The sequence below is a fragment of the Cicer arietinum genome, chromosome 8 (genome assembly GCF_000331145.2).
Source record: "Cicer arietinum cultivar CDC Frontier isolate Library 1 chromosome 8, Cicar.CDCFrontier_v2.0, whole genome shotgun sequence".
Taxonomy (NCBI): domain Eukaryota; kingdom Viridiplantae; phylum Streptophyta; class Magnoliopsida; order Fabales; family Fabaceae; genus Cicer; species Cicer arietinum.
Genome location: NC_021167.2, coordinates 22,825,315 through 22,845,184, shown reverse-complemented (window position 1 = coordinate 22,845,184; position 19,870 = coordinate 22,825,315). Strand labels below are relative to the sequence as shown.

At 27.7% G+C, this 19,870-nt stretch overlaps 1 protein-coding gene across 1 annotated transcript; it reads right to left on the bottom strand.

Annotated features, from left to right (window-relative positions):
* Nucleotides 1-9,388: 9,388 nt before the first annotated feature.
* Nucleotides 9,389-12,738, bottom strand: LOC101508329 (uncharacterized). Its single transcript, XM_073364410.1, has one exon. It carries the CDS (start codon nt 12,487-12,489, stop codon nt 9,970-9,972), a length of 2,520 nt encoding a protein of 839 aa, XP_073220511.1. The 5' UTR covers nt 12,490-12,738; the 3' UTR covers nt 9,389-9,969.
* Nucleotides 12,739-19,870: the final 7,132 nt, after the last annotated feature.

Sequence of the window (19,870 nt, the reverse complement as noted above, 5' to 3'; positions counted from 1 at the left end):
TATTTATAGAGGAAAACTGCAAATGGATTAGATAAAAAGGTGTGATCCATCAGACCAGATCCACAGAAACGTGTTCTTCGAATTTTCTAGGTTTTTTACCGAGCAATAGTTGATTCGTGAGTCCACATCATAGCAAAAATAGTTAGGGTTTGATTGGGCAAACTGATGCGCGAATACGGGGGAAGGAATTACCAGAGCATACGTTGAATGTTGTCTCGGTGGAGGGCAGACACGTGTACATCGTATCAATGGGAGAAAAAAGCATGCATAAATAAAATAAAATAATTTTTTTAATTTTTTCGGATGCAAAAAACAATTATACACCACTTAGCCCAAGCTCATGTCCAGCCCAATGGTGGCGGTGCGTGTGTGGTGGCCTATTTGCATGTGTTCTTCCCCTTTCACAAAATTAGGGTACCCCTTAGGACACACCCCAAGTGTCATACCTCCACCTTATAAATACTACTAGTGTTGTTATCCCTCCTATGTGGGACTTTCTTTTTTTCAATTCACACCAACTAACTATCATTAATATTATCATCATTTCCAACATTTTTTTACTGAATGTAAAATGTTTTTACATAAACAATTTATATAAATTAATGTTTCCTTTCCTCTTTCTACTGATATGTGTATAAATATGTTCGAAGTGTAATACCCTAATAAACAAATATGTAGAAAAATACTAATCTAGTGGGTTTAACATCTTCATATCACCTGCCAATTTTTGAATTTTTGGTAGGAGAAACTTTTTTGGGAGTTCAACGAGTGACAACGATCTAAAAATCTAAACCATTAAGAAACCTAAGCATTGCATTCTATCAGCAACTTTAGTATTGAGTATATGAGAAAACTCTCTTATATATTATTATTTAACTTATTTGCAATAAACATATAATTATTCACAGACTTGAATTTCAATCCAAATTCTCATTTATTGTCTGATAACATTCCAAAGATTTTCTACTATATGTTTAACAAGATTAAGTGACCTTTATGTTGTAAAAGAGAAATAATTTAGAGAAAGATTAAATTATTTTGATTTAATTCAATAATATAAGATTGTCGCATCAACAAACTGAAATACATTAATAATGTCAATGCCACACCAAAAAAAAAAAAAGACATGAGAATAGGTAGAAGATTGAAATCTCAACTTCTACATAATCATAAATGTCAACTAAATAAAGTTGCATCTCTAATTTCACAATACAAGATTTAATGTAGACAATTTTTTTTTTCACATAAAAAAACCATTTGATGCAATCTTGCCTTTATTATGTAAGAATTGAAACATTCTTGGAACTCTTAGCGTAAAAATATATATAGTTTGGGCGTTAAGGTGCAACAATGACTCTATTGATTGAGAGAATATGTTTCTTCAAGGAGAAAAGAAAAATAAATAAATAAATATATTATTATTTTCTAAAGATGATTATCATTGCTCTATATTATGTTAAAAAATATATACTAAAACTCCACAAAGAAAAATAATTCAGATAAAGATTGAATTATTTAAAATTAATTTAATAAAGAAATATTAAAAAAGTTGATTACAAACACTAACCAACTTATAATTTGGAATATACATCAAACGTTTGTGGAGGGGTAGGTAGGGCTAGTTGATACATGCAAAACATACAAGATCTTGTAATCTAAGGCCAAATATTGATAGAAAATGAATTGATTAACTATGCAATCATTGTCCTATATATAGTCCCCATTGTTATTCACAATAAATAATTAAACATGTAATCATTATCAATGTATCATCACCACTCACAAAAATTCAAATCTACCAAAATACTACCAAAGGTTAAAGTTTACAAGGTTAGTAAGTAAATTGGCATAAAAAATAAAAATAAAAAGAGAAAGACAAGAAGTACCAAAATGTTCCCTTTTAGAATAAAGTCTATACCTTTGTGAGATAAGTAAATTTTAAAACAAGAACATTACATTATTCACCATAGTAAAGCAATTAAAACACTAGTTTCTAAGAATCTTGGTACACTATGTGTCTATGTCACCTACTACTTACAATATTTTTCAAAAGATAATTAATTACTTTTTTTTTCTTCAATTCAATATGGAATCTTAATGCAACAAATGAAGAATGTGTTTGGTGCTGCATTAGAATGCAAAATCAAACGTTTTATAATTCATGAAAAATGTTAAATATATAAATTTGAATTGTCTGCGAACAAAATATGTCGTAGTAAAATATAGGTTTAATTGCAGTTTTGATTCTCTTATTTTAGCTGGATCGTAAAAATAGTTCATCCATTTTATTTCTTCTCAGTTTTGGTCCCCAAATATAATTTTGGTCCAAAATTTGATGAAGTTTCATTTTCTTAAGTCACACCACACCATTTATAATAATAGATTTCAGGTACAATTATTGCACCACGAGATTTTGAGGCATAGTATGACTTATATAAACGAAAAAAATAAAATAAAATTTCATTAAGTTTTGGAGGACCAAAATACTGAAATTTGACAAAATTTCATTCAGCTAAAATAGAAGGACCAAAACTGTAATTAAACCTAAAATATATTTTTAATTGTTAAGCCCTAACTCAAGTGATAAATACTGAAATTGTTAGATTTGATGTCTTGTTCTGAATTTGAAACATCACAGTTGTGTGAGTTAATTATAATGGAATTTACTATCTCTTTTAAGACAAAATAATAATATTTTCAATCATTAAATTAAGATTGAATATTTCATATTTCAACTTTCCCGAATCAAAATTTAAATATCAATTATAAAAATTTTATCTTCTTCTAAAGACCAAAATAAAATATCTTGACTACAATGACTATATAATATTTTATCCACATATATAATCCAAATCCTCTAAACCATTTGCTCTAATTAAACACACTCGAAAATGTTGTTATATCAGCATATTTAAGTCGATTAACATTTTACAATCCATAAGACTAATGTAATTGATAAATAATAATATTATTAAATTAAATTTTATGATATAAGTTTGAACTCGAGATTTCGTTGTATATAAATTCTTTTTTATCATTTTGTCTATAAAAAAAATTAATATGTACAAATTTTAAATATAAATAAAAAACACAATTTTTTGTTGAAAAAATAAAATAAAAATACAATTATAGAGTACACGTACGTAAGAAGGGCATCTTTTCATTTATTTATTTTAATAGCAAAGCTGCAAAGGGAAGCTTGGTTGACCACTCCCAGAAACACTAAATACACAAGAAGAAAGTATCTTTTTTAGTTTGACATTTATTAAATTAATAGTATAAACCATAAAATAGGTTTATATGTCTTGGTAGCTTTATTTTTGGATCAATTCTAAATTTATTTTTAAAATAAAATATTTATTTAATTAGCTTTATCCTTAAAGTGATCCTAAAATAAAGTAATTACCAACAATATAAATTATGAAGATTTTATTTAAACAATACATTAGAATTTCAAATATATGTTTACTACATAGCAAAAGTAAAAGATATTTTAACAGGTGTTTACAATTTTGAAGACGAATCTATTTATTCACTCAAAAGAAAAAGATAAAAAGCCTAATCATGGGGGAACATTGAAAGTATGAAGATTCTTGTAAAAAAGATAATCTTGTCCTATGCCAATCATCACATTCCTCTCAATATACATAAAGAACCAAACTAGAATCAAAAATGAAATTATAGTAACCATAGAAGTAATTAAAGGATAGAATATAAAATAACAACAAAAAAATCAAATTTAATAAAGAATAAAATACAACTAATATATATAACTATTTTCAGAAAAAGATAATACTAAAATCTTTAAATAAATTCATTCAATTGAAAATTTGATAATAATTAGAATATTCAAAATTAAATATTTAATAATTAATTCCAAAATATGATACAATATATACATTATTTTTATTTATTTTTGATTTATCAGTTAAATAACTTTTTTTTTAAATAAAATTCTTTTATAATATCGACTTATAATTCATGCAAACCGAATTACCGTACAAAACTTCAAAATATTAATTATATATTATTAATATAAATTATAAAATGTCTTATAATTATTCAATAATTTAATGTAATTTTCATAATAAAATTGTCAAAAAGAAAAAGAAAGTATTTTTTCTATTAAGTTGGTCAGTAGTCAGAATTGCTTGGTATTGCCGACATGATACACTGTCACTACACACCAAATTGAGTACAAATTAAAGTTAGATCAATTCTGAATTCAGCAATATATTACAACAGCATCTTACACTACTAATTACTTCAGTCAGTTCAACACTACTTTTTCATTTACATCTTTCTTTGACTTTTTCACACTCATTAATTAATTAAAGAGATTCAGAAACTTTTCATTATTTCTAGCCTTTGTGGTTGGTGTAGATACAATTAAATGTCTTTAGTTAGGAGGAGAATTGTTTATATTAATATAAAATATAAAATTAAATAAATTTTTTTAGTATAATATTTTTATAAAATTATCAATTTTTGACTGTTCGATTTTGATCAAACGATTTATAAAAAATTTATATAAAATGTTTATTTAAACAGTTACAAATGTTTAACTACATAAATGTATATAATTATTAAGTGAATTAAAACTAAATCTATATAAAATTGAAATATAAAGATTTTTAAATCATTTATGATAATATTACAACTATAATTTTGACTATATTGACGATATTTGTTTACATTTTAGTGTAATATTATGTATCAAAAGTACAACTTAAAATTAGTTGTTTATTGCTAGCTAAAGTTGTTGTGTAACATAATACTCCAAATAGTGACATGTATAACCACTCCCAATTGTTTTATTAGTAATAAAAACCTACTATAACAAATTTTTTAATAGCCTATTTCTTTAAGGGCAATGGATTTTGATATTAGATTATGTTATTTTTTATTTATCTATTATGAGACGATTGAGTCAAAGATAGTTTTAATTATAGTTATTACGATTGAACTAAATGTAGTTTTAATTATTGTTATGAGTATCTCATTATACATTAGAGTTTATCTTAAATTAAAATAAATTGAATTTAATCAAATGTAAATATTTATTTTGAATATGAATAGAAAGAAAAATCTCAACCTATCAATTTCGAATAATTGCGTAAAATAACTACATTGATATTTTTGTCTTGATTATTTAGAATTGATATAACTAACAAGATTGAAAGAAAAAAAATGATAAGAGATTTATTTCAACACCACAAGAACTATAGAACTACTAAATTGTTATTATGGATTCAATAATCTTGGTAATAATAGATATTAGATGCAAAAACATGTCAATGATGCTGCAAATTGCAATAACCTCTAAGACACGTGATATACCTTTTCATATCAGACATATAAATATTTTTTAGGCTACACTCTTTGCTTCAACTTTTTTTTCAAAACCTTTTTGGAAATCATGTCATACTAAATTATGCAAAATTCCAATTTTCAACATTGAGATAACCATTAAATAAGGTTCCATAACAACAAATATATCATCACAAAAATTAATGTATAAAAAAATTAGAGTCTACTTTAGATCACTTTAATAGATCGTTTATATTGGACTATTATTTAAAAATTATCCAAAACTTTAATTACATTCGATGACACTATTTAGAAGTAGAGTTTTATTGTTCTTCTTCGTCCTTACAATTAAGATAGTTATTAGAATGATGTCGATTTAATAAAAACATAGAATATTGGAGTTTGAATTATACATATATTTATTTCTCTTATTTTATTGAATTAACATCAATGAAGTCAGTGTCTAACTATGAGGGTGAGGGGGAATGCAATCTTCAACTTTCAAAAGACAACAATTTTCATCGATTAAGGTTAAAATGGTTTGTAAGTACCAATTCACCGTAGAGCACCTCGAAGTTAGAACATTTACCTTGAAAAGAAAGTTATTATAAGTGGTGGGACAAATTCTAAGGTGAATAATTTTCACAAGTGGTTCTATGTAGACTGATATTTAAAAACTGTACGAAACTTCATTGACAATAGATGATATCTTATGAAAATAGAATTTCATGGTCTTCCTCAATCTCATAATTGAAAAATGACTTGATTGATACTCATTCCACAAAAATAAATGATAACGAATATGTGTCATTCAAAATTAAACTTAAACGTAATGACATCAATTAGATTATTATCTCAATCAAAATGATAATGCATATTATGAACCTCTATTTCTAAAAAATATCTTCAATTATTATCAAAATTTTAAATAACTTTTAAACACTAATCAACAAAAAACCGTATATTATATTAATTCACCAATACAATATATGTTGAAACAATAACTAAAACAATAACAATAATTAATGCTCACATCAAACTTAAGAAGAAGTGAAAAATGTTGAAATTGAATTTCTTACTAACACAACAGAACGATATAATAGATCAAAATCATCTAATTTAAAATTAATAGTTGAATTTATTTATAACTAATTTCATTAATTAAATACCTAAACTATGCTATATCAAATCAATGATCAAGATCATCTACTACAACAAACTCATGAATATACTATTGCAAGCAATCCAAATCTAGGATGAGGTGTGGTGTAAGAGTTACATATATGAGAGAGTATATAGATGGATTGATGTGAAGGAAGCCAATCAAATGTCACTCTTGTTTGACCATGACATCAAACAGTGACATGTATAACCACTACCAATTGTGGGGTCAAACCAAACAAACAAAACCAAGAGATATAATATATATGCTAGACAATTATTTACATTATGCTTCTTTGGAAATAAAGATTCTTTATCTTCATCCGAGGTTGACACTCACCAATACCATCTTTAGTTTGCCACTCACCCTACTACAACTATATTGATATTAATACTGTTCGATTAAGATTAGACAATTATATTTAAAATTTTGACTGTTTTAGTGTATAAAATTCTAATCAAATACAATTTGAATCCATTTTATATACTTTGTATTGCATAGACTCGAAATTACATATTTTAATGTATTAGTATATTAATGTCTATTAAATCAAGATCGGCATATTTTATATATCAAATTTGTTATTTTAAGTTTTAAAATCTGTATATTTACTGTCCCGTCTAATCTTAATTCATTGATTTGTGTTGATTGCATTAATACATAAAATTAATTTGGATCGCATACAATCCAAATCCATTCCAACTCTTCACTAAAAAAGTGTCATTCAATTTGGGACCATGTAATATTTTACTTTCTATCATGAAGCATATAATATCATAAATTTCATCATATTTCTTAATTGGTATAGTTTTCAAGCATAGTGCTCTCATTTGTGTGATAACTGTTCATATTATCTCTAATTATGGTGAAGCATGAGTACATGACTAGGAATAAAAACATGACTACACATGTCTACAACTATGTTTTTTTCTTTCCAATTATAATAAAATCAAAATTTGGAAAAAATGTTTTTTTTTTTTTTTGACAACAAACTGTTGGAAACAGAAAACGCCAAAAGATGGATTAATTAAAAAAGTTGAGGCAAAAAATTGTCCAGATATGTGTCTTCACTTTTCTCAAAAGGCAATCACATGCATCAATAGTAGAGAGACTAATGAATAACACAAAAACTGTTTCAGAATTAATGTTGTCCTCATAGGTTGGAACTTGATTTTACATGAAAAAAAGTGGAGATAAATATGTATTTATTGTAAATTTTACCAACTTTTTCTACAAGAATCACTTTCTTAAAATAAAATAATTATTTTTAAAATTTTTAGTTTGTTTTTCTATAATTTTTTGAAAAAAATGAAAATTCAAGAGAAAAAAAAAATAAAAGCTATTTTTAGTAGCTTTTCAAAAAATTTATTTTTCATAATTGATTTTTTTTATGATAAAAAAATACAAAAAAGTTTTTTCTTTCTTTTTAAAGCTCTAAAAAATAATTTCTAAATTATTGAATATCAAAATCACTTTTTTTATAATCTTGTAACAAACAGACCCTTATTTCTATAATAAAAAGTAAAATAAAGTAAAATTGTTTTAATATTAAGTTTAAAATTGTTTGCATTAGTTGAAAACAATTTATTAACTTGTTATAAATTATTTTCATAAGTTTTTTCAAACCGTTTTACAAATACTTAAATAGATAAATTCAAATAAGTTAATTTAAATAGTTACAAACTCTAATAATGATTTTTAGAGATTAATACGTAATAGAGTGAAAGAAAATGATGCCTAATTAAGATTTTCTTAACTTGATACTTTGTTTAAGGACCCTAAAAAAAAATTCAAACAAGAAAGACCCTAAAAATATTAAATCATAGAATTTGCACTTATGCAACCAGAGTTGATACTTCATATTAAAAGTGTGCTTAGTATTGGTTTCGACTTGCCTATAGTTCGTACCTTTTATATTTCGATAACCATTCGATTAAGATTAAACAGTTCATATTTAAGTTGGATATTTTTAATTATAAAATCAAAATTAAAGTCTATATTTTTATGGGACTCCAATCAAAATCAAATAACCATCAATATCTCAAATTACATGACTACGAAAAAATTCTGACGCAAAGAAATTCGAATTCATGTAATATCCAATATGCATCAATATATGGCATCAACATATTTAATTACTTTTATTTTCAAATGTTTATCAATATCTACATATCATATTGTCTCTATTTGTGTTCATACTTCATAAGATTGAACAAAGTAGTGAAGACCTTTGTTCTTTTGGTCAACTAAATTTAAAATTAAACTTAAGAAATAAACTCCTTTAGATGTGATGGAAAATCAAAATGGTCAAACATTATGCTAATTCAAAATCATGGATTAGACAATGTTGTGTTATGGCAAATCAAGACATGAAGTGTCCATTGAGATTTTGAGATGAGTGATCAATCTTCATTCAGGTGAATGAATCATGTTCATACCCCACCTTCTACCCTTCAAATTATGTCAATTTTATTGTCGTTGAAAAACATTGCTCCAACCATAAACCTTTCTTGCTTTTTAATTATTTTTTCATAAAGATTCAGTTTGCTTAAAATTTTCAAATATTTTGCATGAGTGCTTTATATCATTATCATATCAATGTCAATAATTTTGAAGATAAATATATAAATTTTGAAGATAATTTTATGGACATTTATTTACTATGTTTCAAATTATATAGTACAAACAACTCAAATTGAAGACATGTCGGAATTCATATGTTTGACACATGTCGATACAATACTAAGAAATACAGTTATATTTAATACTTTCATTTATTCAAATTATTATCAATTATCGATATCAATGTTGTGATTGTGTCTCTATATATATGATTCATTGGTTATTAATCTAGTTTTTGATCCACACATGGAGTTTCATATTATGGTCAATTCTATATATTCATTCCACAAAAGATAACAAATCACAGCTTTCTCATATTGGATATAATAAAATTAGAACTCAAAAACAATTCTCATTGAAAAAATAATGCAAAAAAAATGTCACATTCTTCTTGCTCCTTTTCTGATTGTTGGTATGCTAATAAAGGAGCAAAGAGTTCCTTCTTTACAAAAAGAAAGAAAAAAGGATTGATGATTCATTAGAGAATCAAATCTGATAATAACAAAGTCACTAACAACATGCTTTTTTAGACACCTAAATATCCTTCTATTCCAATCCTTAAAAGTTAAGAATTTTTTTTCCATTGGATGTAACAGAATAATAGAAGAGTTCTTGAAAGAATCTGATAAATCCTAAAATTACACAAGTCTATAAACTGCTATGAAACACTGACACTGACACAGACATGAATACGACACTGAGATTAACACGTTACACCGATAGTATTTTGAAAAATGGAAGAAATCGAATGTAACTGACTACATGTGTCAGTGTCGTATCAGTGTCGAACGTTGATATGTCTCGGACACCAGACACACCTTACACCTTCAATCTGAAGTGTTAGCGTCGGAAAGAGAAAAAGAAAGCATTTTACACTAAGGTTGCATATCAGCATAGACCTCAGCAAGCATGCCATCTTCTTCACTACCTGACATAGAAAACAATTCAGCATCTTTTTCTTCCTCACTTGAAAAATCTCTCCTTTCAAGCTTTGCATGAGCTGCAATAAATATCATTTTCTGAGCTCTTTCCAAAGCAACTCTTGAGTTTTTGTTTCCAGAAACTTTCCTCATGAAAGACCAATTACTCTTGAATCCACATGAAGTAGCATGTAGAAAAATGAGCCTCACTGCAATCTTCCCTAAAGATTTAAACTCACACAAACATGTTTCCCAAACAAGTCTACTGCTAAGCGGATTCGCGACTTTCATCTTTCCGGTTAAAGGGTCTCTTTGTTTCATCTGAACAGCTTGTGCGTAAAGAGGATCGAGTCCTTCTGATCTCCATTTCATTAGCTCCATCAACACAACATGAGCTTCTTCTCTTGAAGCTAGTCTCGTGAGTAACTTATCGACGTCTTTCTCTTGTTCGCGCGTTAAAAACTTGTATGGCGGAAGATACTTTCCGCTTGTGTCTTTGATCAAGTAAAGTGGATCGAGTATAAATGCTGCTGACCAAGCAGGGTGGTAGTTTTTTCGAAACCTTTTTTCGACTATTTTCTCGACAGGTCCTTCGACAATATTGTACTTTCCACACCATTCCTTCACTTTGGTTCTAAGCTCCTCCCAAAGTGGCAAACACCGACCGATTAACGGCCTCTCGGCTTCTATATCCTGAACCATTCCTTTAATAATCTTAACGAGTGAATAAACCGCTTCGAGCTCGTTCCAAAACCCTTCATTCTGAACCATTCCCGCCACTTCTCTAGCAACCGGATCTTCCATAAACATCACCTTAACTGCGTCCTCCATCACAACCATTTGAATCACTCTAGCGCAGCTCAAAATATCCTCCAACATCGGAAACACCGAAGCAAAGTTCTTCAACGGATCACATTTCGGCAAAGGCACGCGAATCAACCCGCCGTACTCCATCTCCTGCATTCTAAAATTAACAAAAACATTCCTCACCTGAGAATCATTGTCTATAAATTTCGCAACCTTGAGACAATTCTCAGTAACAACTCTAAAAATTGTGAGCTCATTGTTAAAATCCTTGATCAAACTAACAAACCCTTGAAGCTGACAAGAAGTGTTCACCATCCAATGGTTTTGAATCTCCAAATTCCTCAATGCCTTACCCTTAAACTTATCAGCAACAATCCCAACACATCTTTGAACAACACTACCACTAACACCAGTCACTGTCTCCCACAAAATCTCTTCAGCATACTTTGAATTCACAACTCCACCGCCACCATTAAACACCGCCTTATGAAAAACACTACTCCCATTCGGTAAATTCACCGTGAACTTAACCAAACTCTCACCACCACAACACAAACCATACAAATTCCTATTATTATAAACATTATCATAACTCTTCCAACCATCACTAGCAACCTGAAAAAACATAGCATCTCTAATTTTCGCCTCGGACTCACTCTTAACCTCACTAAACCTAGCATCAAGCCTCGAACCCGAAACCTCGCGCCTCAAACCACTTCCTACAGGCAAACCAACTTGAGAAAGAAAAGCTTGAAACTTTCTATGCTCAAGATTTGACAAAGAAACAGAACCACAACATTCATAGAACCAATCAGCAAGTAAATCCAAAGCAGAATTCACCTGTTCTTTACTCAAACAAGCACTAGGTGAAGTCTTTGGACTCTTCAATTTCTTCACACTATCTTCAAACATAGCCAAAGCACACAAATCTTCTTTTCCACCAGACAACATCAAATGATGCTGCTGATTCTGATTAAGATTCTGATTAAGGTTCTGGTTTTGTTGATGGTTCACCATATTACCATGCACCTGAGGGTACCCAATTTCAACCAATGCCAAGTTATGATTTTGATAAGTTAATGATGATGGTGAGGTTGAATTTGAGACACCCATATGAGGTGAAGCCCTTTTCCGGTTCGAACCGGAAACAGAGGAAATAGGAACCGGAGAAGGAACCGAAATCGAACCGGGTTTAATCAACCCAGAATTGAAATTAGAACAAGTTCCACGCTTTAAATGTTCAGAAGCTGTTCTTGAAGGGTTTGAAGCTGAGAAAACAGAATCACACAAAGAACACTTGAGTTTAACAGATTTAGGAAGACCTGAATCAGGGTTTCGAATAAGAATAGGTTCAAGATGAGTCCAATACCATGCACCTTTACCTTTGATGGCTTTTGTACGAACAGTTACGAGACCTTCGTAACGTTTATTAACGGCTTTAACGGCGATTTCATCGGAAGATGAAGGAAGTGGTTCTGTTGTGGAAGTTGAGTTTGTTGAAGTCATTTTTAAAAGGGTGTTTGAATTTGGGTGCAAAATTGGGTTTTTTGCTTCTTTTAATTGAAGGGTCAAAATTGGGTGAGTTTGTGAAGATGGTGGTGAGAGGGTGGTTTTGGTTTCAACATTGTGGTGGTGGTGGTGGTGGTGGTGGTTTTCATTTTGGGACATTTAGCCATGAAGGTTTAAGATGTTTTGGTTTAAAAGAGGGAAAGAAGCCATGGAAGAAAGTGAAGAAGGAAAATGAGTATAAGGTGTTTGATGAAATGTTGAAGTGAAGAAGAGAGTGAGGTGAAGTGTGAGGGAGTGAAGTTTGTTGATGTTAGAAAAAGAGAGTGGAGAAGTGAGTGCATATAGAAGGAGGTAGTGAAACAGGGAAGTAGGAGAGAGAGAGAGAGAGAGAGAGAGAGATGAGTCAACCAAATTTGTATTTCTCAACCAAAAAGGGACATTCTTTTTTTGTTTAACTTGTTTTGTTTTGTTTTTATTTTTTTTTATTTTTTTTGTGTGTTTGGAATAAATTCTTCTCTTCATCATTATTGAGATATACTACTCCTTTTAAAATGATGTAAACAAAAACAAATTAAAGAGAATTAATATATTTAAATTAAATGCATTTATTTTATTTAATTTTTAATTATATTTTGAGACGGATGGAGTAGATAGATAGGTTAAGAGACAAAGAGGTAAAAGAAATGAGAAATAAATTTTTTTTTTAAAAATGGGATAAATTAGTGTTTGTTTAATGAAAATTGCAAAAATTTTAGTTTTTTTTTTATTTGTTTATAATAAAATAGTAAAGAAATTCGCTCATGAATTAAATTGAGTCTTATAAATGAATTTACTTTTAAATTAGGGTTAATGAATAAGCTTATGTGGTAATATTATAATTTGTGATTGGATGTCAATGTTAGGACTGAAAATGATAATATTTTTTAAGTTTATCCTTTATAGTAATTATTCTTTACTTATTGAAATAAAATGTATAAGAAGTATTTTGATAAATAAATAATGATTAATGTAATTAAAAATTTAAAATAGTTTAATGTTTATATAATATAATTTTGTTAAAAGAAAATGTGTACATATAAATTTTGCTCAAATAATATGGTTATCCAACATAATTATGGTGATGGGGTGTATGTATAAATTGTTGTCGAATGTATTATCTAACAGATTGAAACAAGTGATAGACAAGTTATTTCAGAGTCATAATCGGTATTTGTGAGAGGGAGACCAATTTATATGGTATTTTAACATTGATTGAAATTGTTGATAAGGCAAAAAGAATGAATAAAAATTTCTTGTTTAAAATGGATATTAGATTGACACACTTATACAACGAGTTATTCGAAGGGTTTCAAGTTGGTCGTCATCTTGAAGTTTGAGTTTCTCATCCTCAATTTGTAGATGACACACTTGTTTTGGAGGAGCAAATTGGTCGAATATTAAAATGATTAAGGTCATATTGTTGTTGTTTGAACTAGTGAGTGTCTAGATTGTAGGTCAACTTCCATAAGAGTATGTTAGTGGGGATGTATATTGGGAGTTCTTGGTTGGAAGAAGTTGTCCAAAGTCTTAATTGCAGAAAGGGTCAAATGATTTTCAAATATCTTGGCCTTCCAATTAGAGGCAATCTGAGAAGAATTTCTTTTTGAATCCTTTGATTGAGAGGGTTAAGAAGAGACTATCTAGCTGAAAGGGTTGGTTCCTATCTATGGTGGTCTTTTTGTTCTTCTAAAAGTTATCTTGTTTGCATTATTGATTTACTTTCTCTCTTTCTTTAAGGCACCTTCGAGTATTATCTCTCCTCTTGAGTCCATTTTCAAATCTTTTTATGTGGTGGGAATGAGGAGTCACATGAGATTAGTTGGATTAAATGGAATAAGGTTTGTTTGGAACATTAAAAGGGTGTGTTAGTTTAATTATGCATTATTAGGGAAATGGTGTTGAAGATTGAGGACGAATATGAGCTATTTGTGGTATAAGGTTTTAGATTCAAAATATGCTATAAAGAGAATAAGAGGTGAGGTGCAATGTAGTAAGGAGTCATTATTGCTGAAAAATATTATGTGTGTCTGAAGGTTTGAGGCCTTGAAATGTGGATTGGTTTAACAGTAATTTGAGTAGGATAATGGAAAATAGGAGCAATACTTCATTTTGGAATGTTTCATGAGTGGGGGCTGAAGTGTTGAGAGAGAATTTTGACAAGTTGTTTGGGTTATCCATAAATAAGAATGTTACTGTGGCGGAGATGGCTAGGTTAGACTGGAGGTTGAAGGGAATAAGTTGAGATGGAGGAGACATATGTTTACATGGGAAGATGATTTGTTAAAGGAGCGTTGTGTGTTTGTTATATAATATGTCTTTGTCAAAAAATATTTCAGACAAGTGGACGTTAGAATCTGAGCATGAGACGGAGTAAAATGTCAAAATTGCATACAAAGTACTTACATATAACAAGGAGGAAGAGAGGTCACCCATGTTCAAGTTCATCTGCAATAAGGCAACACCTTTAAAAGCTTCATTATTTGCATATAAGTTGTTCAATGATAGAGTGGCCAAATAAGATAACTTGTGAAAATGTGGCATCTTTTTCAACAACTCTTTTCTTTGTGTTATGTATTGTGGTAAAAAAAGAAACTTCACATCATCTCTTTTTCGATTGTATGTTTTTCAATCAAGTTTGGCATTCAGTTTTGGATTGGTTGGTAGTTTGTAGAGATATTTTTCTTTGTTGAGCAGCATGTCAAAAAAATTGTTAGCACTAGAAAATTTACTAAAATAGTTACATATTGCTTATCATTTTAAAGGAAATTAGATGTCAATATTATATATATGACTAGTTCTTTATTACAACTTACATTAGTAAGAAATACTTTAAGTTTGTATCTAATTTTTGCTTTATCTATAATACTCTTGTGTCATAATGTTGAAAAATGTAGTTTAGATATTTGTTCTGGGGGATATGGGTGTATTGTGGGTCAGAGGGTGTTTGAGTATCTATGAGTTGTTAAAAACTTCACATGGTGTTATTATCTGGTCGTTATCATTAGACAACAATCGTGATTTTTCTTCGATTTTGGAGCTTCAGCGTTATGTTTTTGTGTTTTGATTGTGTTCCTTTAATTTTTTGTTTATGTCTATTTTTCCCAACATAATGATGGCAGTCAAGACTTGGGAATTAGTTTCCACGTAGAGAAAAGAGATGTGAAGCTCTTTAGCAAGGTGGAGGCCATAAAGCAAATCCAAAATTCAACAACCACAGCATAGGAGAGTTGAATATGACAATGGAAGCCTTTAATTTAACGACCATAGGGATTCTTAACGAGGCACCCACAAGATAAAGAATGATCGTGGAAGGCTTAAAAACCATCAATGTTATATTTGAAAGCATCATCTTGAAGAGGTTTTCAAACTATATACAACTTTTTCATAGTAGGTCTTGTCTATGGCAAGGTTAAATTTATCAAGTATCAAAAAAAAAATGTTCAATTAAAAAATGCAATTTGAAAAAGCCTTGAACAAAAAAAAAACATTTTATGAAAAATTATCCGATGGGGGTTTTTAGATGATGGTGTATATCAATCAAGTTGTTTCATACACTTGAATTGAAATAAAATTAACCTAACATATTCTCTCTATGGAAGTTAAAATCCTTGGACAAACTGAGTGTCAATTCAGCCCCAAACTTGATTCAATATAATTGAGCCCAGTAGTGGCAACAACTTTTTAACTCAAGAGGTACTTGAATAGGTGTAGAATACTTGTATTCCTCAATGGCAGGTTGCCGTAATGTTGAGAATAGTAGAAAAGTTTCTAGTGATATAGATCGAAGAGGCAGTAGAAGAATACTCAAATTTTGAAGAGACAGATTATAAAATACTTGTTTGCTATTGGATCATAGTAAATTAAGTTCTCGATTATACTGAGATAAAATCTCTTTATAATGAGATGACTAAATATAACAACAGTTTGTTGTGTACTAGGATAAAAATATTTGTATCTTTCTTATCTTCTTTTATCTCTTTAATTTCATCATTTTTTTATAGTTCAACTTCAACTAACGTTTAAAGTATTTTATGATCAAAGTTAAATATTTTAATAGATAACTCATTTTAGTTTACGAAATGAAATAGAATTTTAAAATTGTCAGCACAATTAAGATTACAATTAAAATCTTCTTTCTAATGTATTCTAGATTTCTAACACCTTAAGAACTAAGATTACATGGTTTAGTTTTTTGACCCTTGTACATAGAATTCATATTCTTAATAACTTTTATGATCTAAGACTCACCTTCATAACCCTAATACCTTACTCTTTTAGTTTTGGTTGACTTTTTAATTGAGTTCAGTAAATTAATAAACTAATTTTAGTCTTTTCATTTGGCTGAGTTAGTAACAAAAAAAAAAAAATCAGCTAAAGTAAAAAAAAATAAAATAAAAAATTCAATCTAGTCTGAGAGGCCAATCCGCCTTGTCCAATTTTTTAACTAGTTAAATATAGCAGACAAACTTAGATAAAATAGTTTAAATCTTCTGTTCGCTTTACCTAAAATGGTGGATAAAACAAATCGGCCTGACATATTAGATCTATTTTGACATCACTACTCATATAATATTATATATCATCTTACTTTTTATTTTTTTTTTATTTTTATTTACCTCTAGAAAACCTTACATTTATTGAAAAACAATATTTAAAATTATTAAACAAGTCTAATTTGACTACTTATATTTTAAATAAATTAACGACCAAAATAATATTTTCTATTGTCAAATAACAAAAGATCTCAGTGTACTCCATGAATGTAGCAGCGATAAAAGTCTTCAGGGAACATTTGTCCTTTGTGATTATACTCAACAAAGATTAGTTTCAGCTGAGTTACACAAAACAAATAGATTTCAATGTTTTTTATTAGACTAATTTGAATTAGTCCCCAAACTAAATTTAATGTTAGTGGAGGGACTCATTTTAATTTATGAAAAAATATTAAATTCAACTAATTAATCAATCACAAAAATTAGAATATTTACGTAAGTTTTTTTTGAGCTCTAAAGTCATCTTTAATTTACATTGTTTCATAAGATAAATAAGTTAGTTTATAATTTATAAGTTCTTATAATAAAATAAAATATGTTTAGTAGTAGTCTGAACTTATATATAACTTTTTTACTAGATTATAATATATTTCTTATAAACTATTTCAAGTAATTTTTACCTTTATAGTTTATAACTTATCATATTTTATGTAAATTTTACTTTTATTATTTCAACTAAAACCTTTTTGTTACCCTTTAAAGGTATTTCTTATAACTTAAAATAAATCAAATATGTACATGTTATAATTGCAGGACGATGTATATACGAAAGAGAATGGATGCACTATTCAATTATTGTAGTTAAGATTAGCTTAAGTTTTTATTTTAATTATAATGTTATTATATGTTTAAAATTTATTATTACATGATATATATATAGGGTTGGGATATGTTAGCAAAATTTTTATAAAAAGATTATATATATATATATATATATATATATATATATATATATATATATATATATATATATGTGTGTGTGTGTGTGTGTGTGTGTGTAATATATTTTTAAACAAAATTTTAGAAAATAAAAATTAATTTTATAATAATAAATTTTGAAGTACTAAAAATGTGAAGTTATTAAATTTAAAATATTTTAAATATTAATCCATTATCAATTATAAGTTGATAAACTATCAATTAATTTTAATCAAACATAGTTTAAAATATTATTCTTTCACCTTAAAAAAAATTTCACTACAAATATTATCAAGGACTAAAATTGAAAAGTGTAAGAAATACACATCCTTAATTAACTGTGTTCTTTCAAATTATAATGAGTCAAAATGTTTTTGTCAATCTAAATTAAAATAAACATCGTATCAAAATTGAAAAATTAAAATACACACTAAAAAATAAATAAATAACATCATACTTATAGGACGAAATAAAAACTAAATTTGGAGGGTGTTTCTAATTGAATTTTAAAAACTATACCACATCCTTTAAATCAAATTGAACCCATGGATTAAAATTATATTTTTTTATGTAAACTACCATGAATGATGTCTTATATATTTTCTTAGTTAACATTATAAAATTGATGTAAACTATTAAAATTTGAATACAACATTTTTTTTTACCAATGAATACAACATCTAATAAAACATGATTTGGTGATAATTAACCAATAGTATATAGTAATTAATCTATATGATTTAAGAAGGAGGTGGGGGAGGAAGAAGTAACAGTGTATATGATTATTAGGATGAAAAGTCAAATGTATAGATACACAATTTTGGTGAAGAGCTTATGATGAATAATTTCACCTAAAGCATGTGGTTGTTAATAATAGACTTTACATGTATTATCAGTTGTAATGTCTCATTCACCTTTTAAAAGAGAAAAAAAATAATTATAATAATAAATAATAATAAAAGGAGGTAACCACACATTGTAATTGATTCTTTTTAATTATGTGAACTTTTTATAAACTTGGACAGTATTTTATATTGTCATATAATGTGTGATGTTTTGCAAATTATGCAGTGATGTACTCAAACAAGAGAACAACAAAGTAGTTGGATACCTTTTCATTTTTATTTTTTCCCCTTCAATTTAGGGTCATGTTCTTTATTCCCTTTTTTGGCCACTTATTATTAATTTTGTGGAGTAGAGTTAAAGACATTGAAATGTTTTGTTCTTATATTTCTTTGCAAGGGTAAAATTGTAAAATAAGAGTTTAATTTTGATGTACTTTTAATGTAAAAATAAAAATAATGATAAACTAATTATAAACATTTTTAGAAATATTAATTTAATTCTAATTAACTGTCTACCCTAAAAAATCACATATAAAAAGTTTTGTATAAACAATGCTTATACCAATATTAAATCCATAAAATAATTCTCAAGTGAATAACATTAATTTAACTAAATTTAGTAATAAAAAAAAAGGAATAACATTAATGAAAACGGAGAGTTTGATTTTTAGGATGAACATTAAAAATTTCCTTTAAAATTAGTGGAGATAAGATATAAAAATTTTAGTATTATTTCATTGAATAATTTTTTTTTATTGAATAATTTCATTGAATAATGTTTTGAAGTATTACTATTGATGGTGACTTTGCTATTATTACATTTAAATCACTAAGGTATAAACTTAAAAAACGAGATAAGTTTTTTCTAAAGGTAAGAACAAACAATTTTCAAGCTAGATGAGATCTTAAATTTGTTTAGTTGGATTTTGGTTTTGTCCTCCCACACTTTTATTCTTTTTTTCTTATCATGTTTTTTTTCATCAATAATGTTTTATTTTTCTCACTTAAGAAAAGAATGTAAGTGCAACGAATCCAACTATTGAAATAAAAGTTTTTTTAAATAGAATAAATGTACAATTACAAAACTTAAAATAATTGACATTTATTGTCAAAAATTTTGATTGGTACATCATTATACAACTTTATTAACGGATAAATGATTTAAAACAATAAGTGAATATTATA

What these genes read in the sequence shown, in the direction of transcription:
- LOC101508329 (XM_073364410.1), bottom strand. Translation starts at nt 12,489, where the DNA reads ATGTCCCAAAATGAAAACCACCACCACCACCACCACCACCACAATGTT.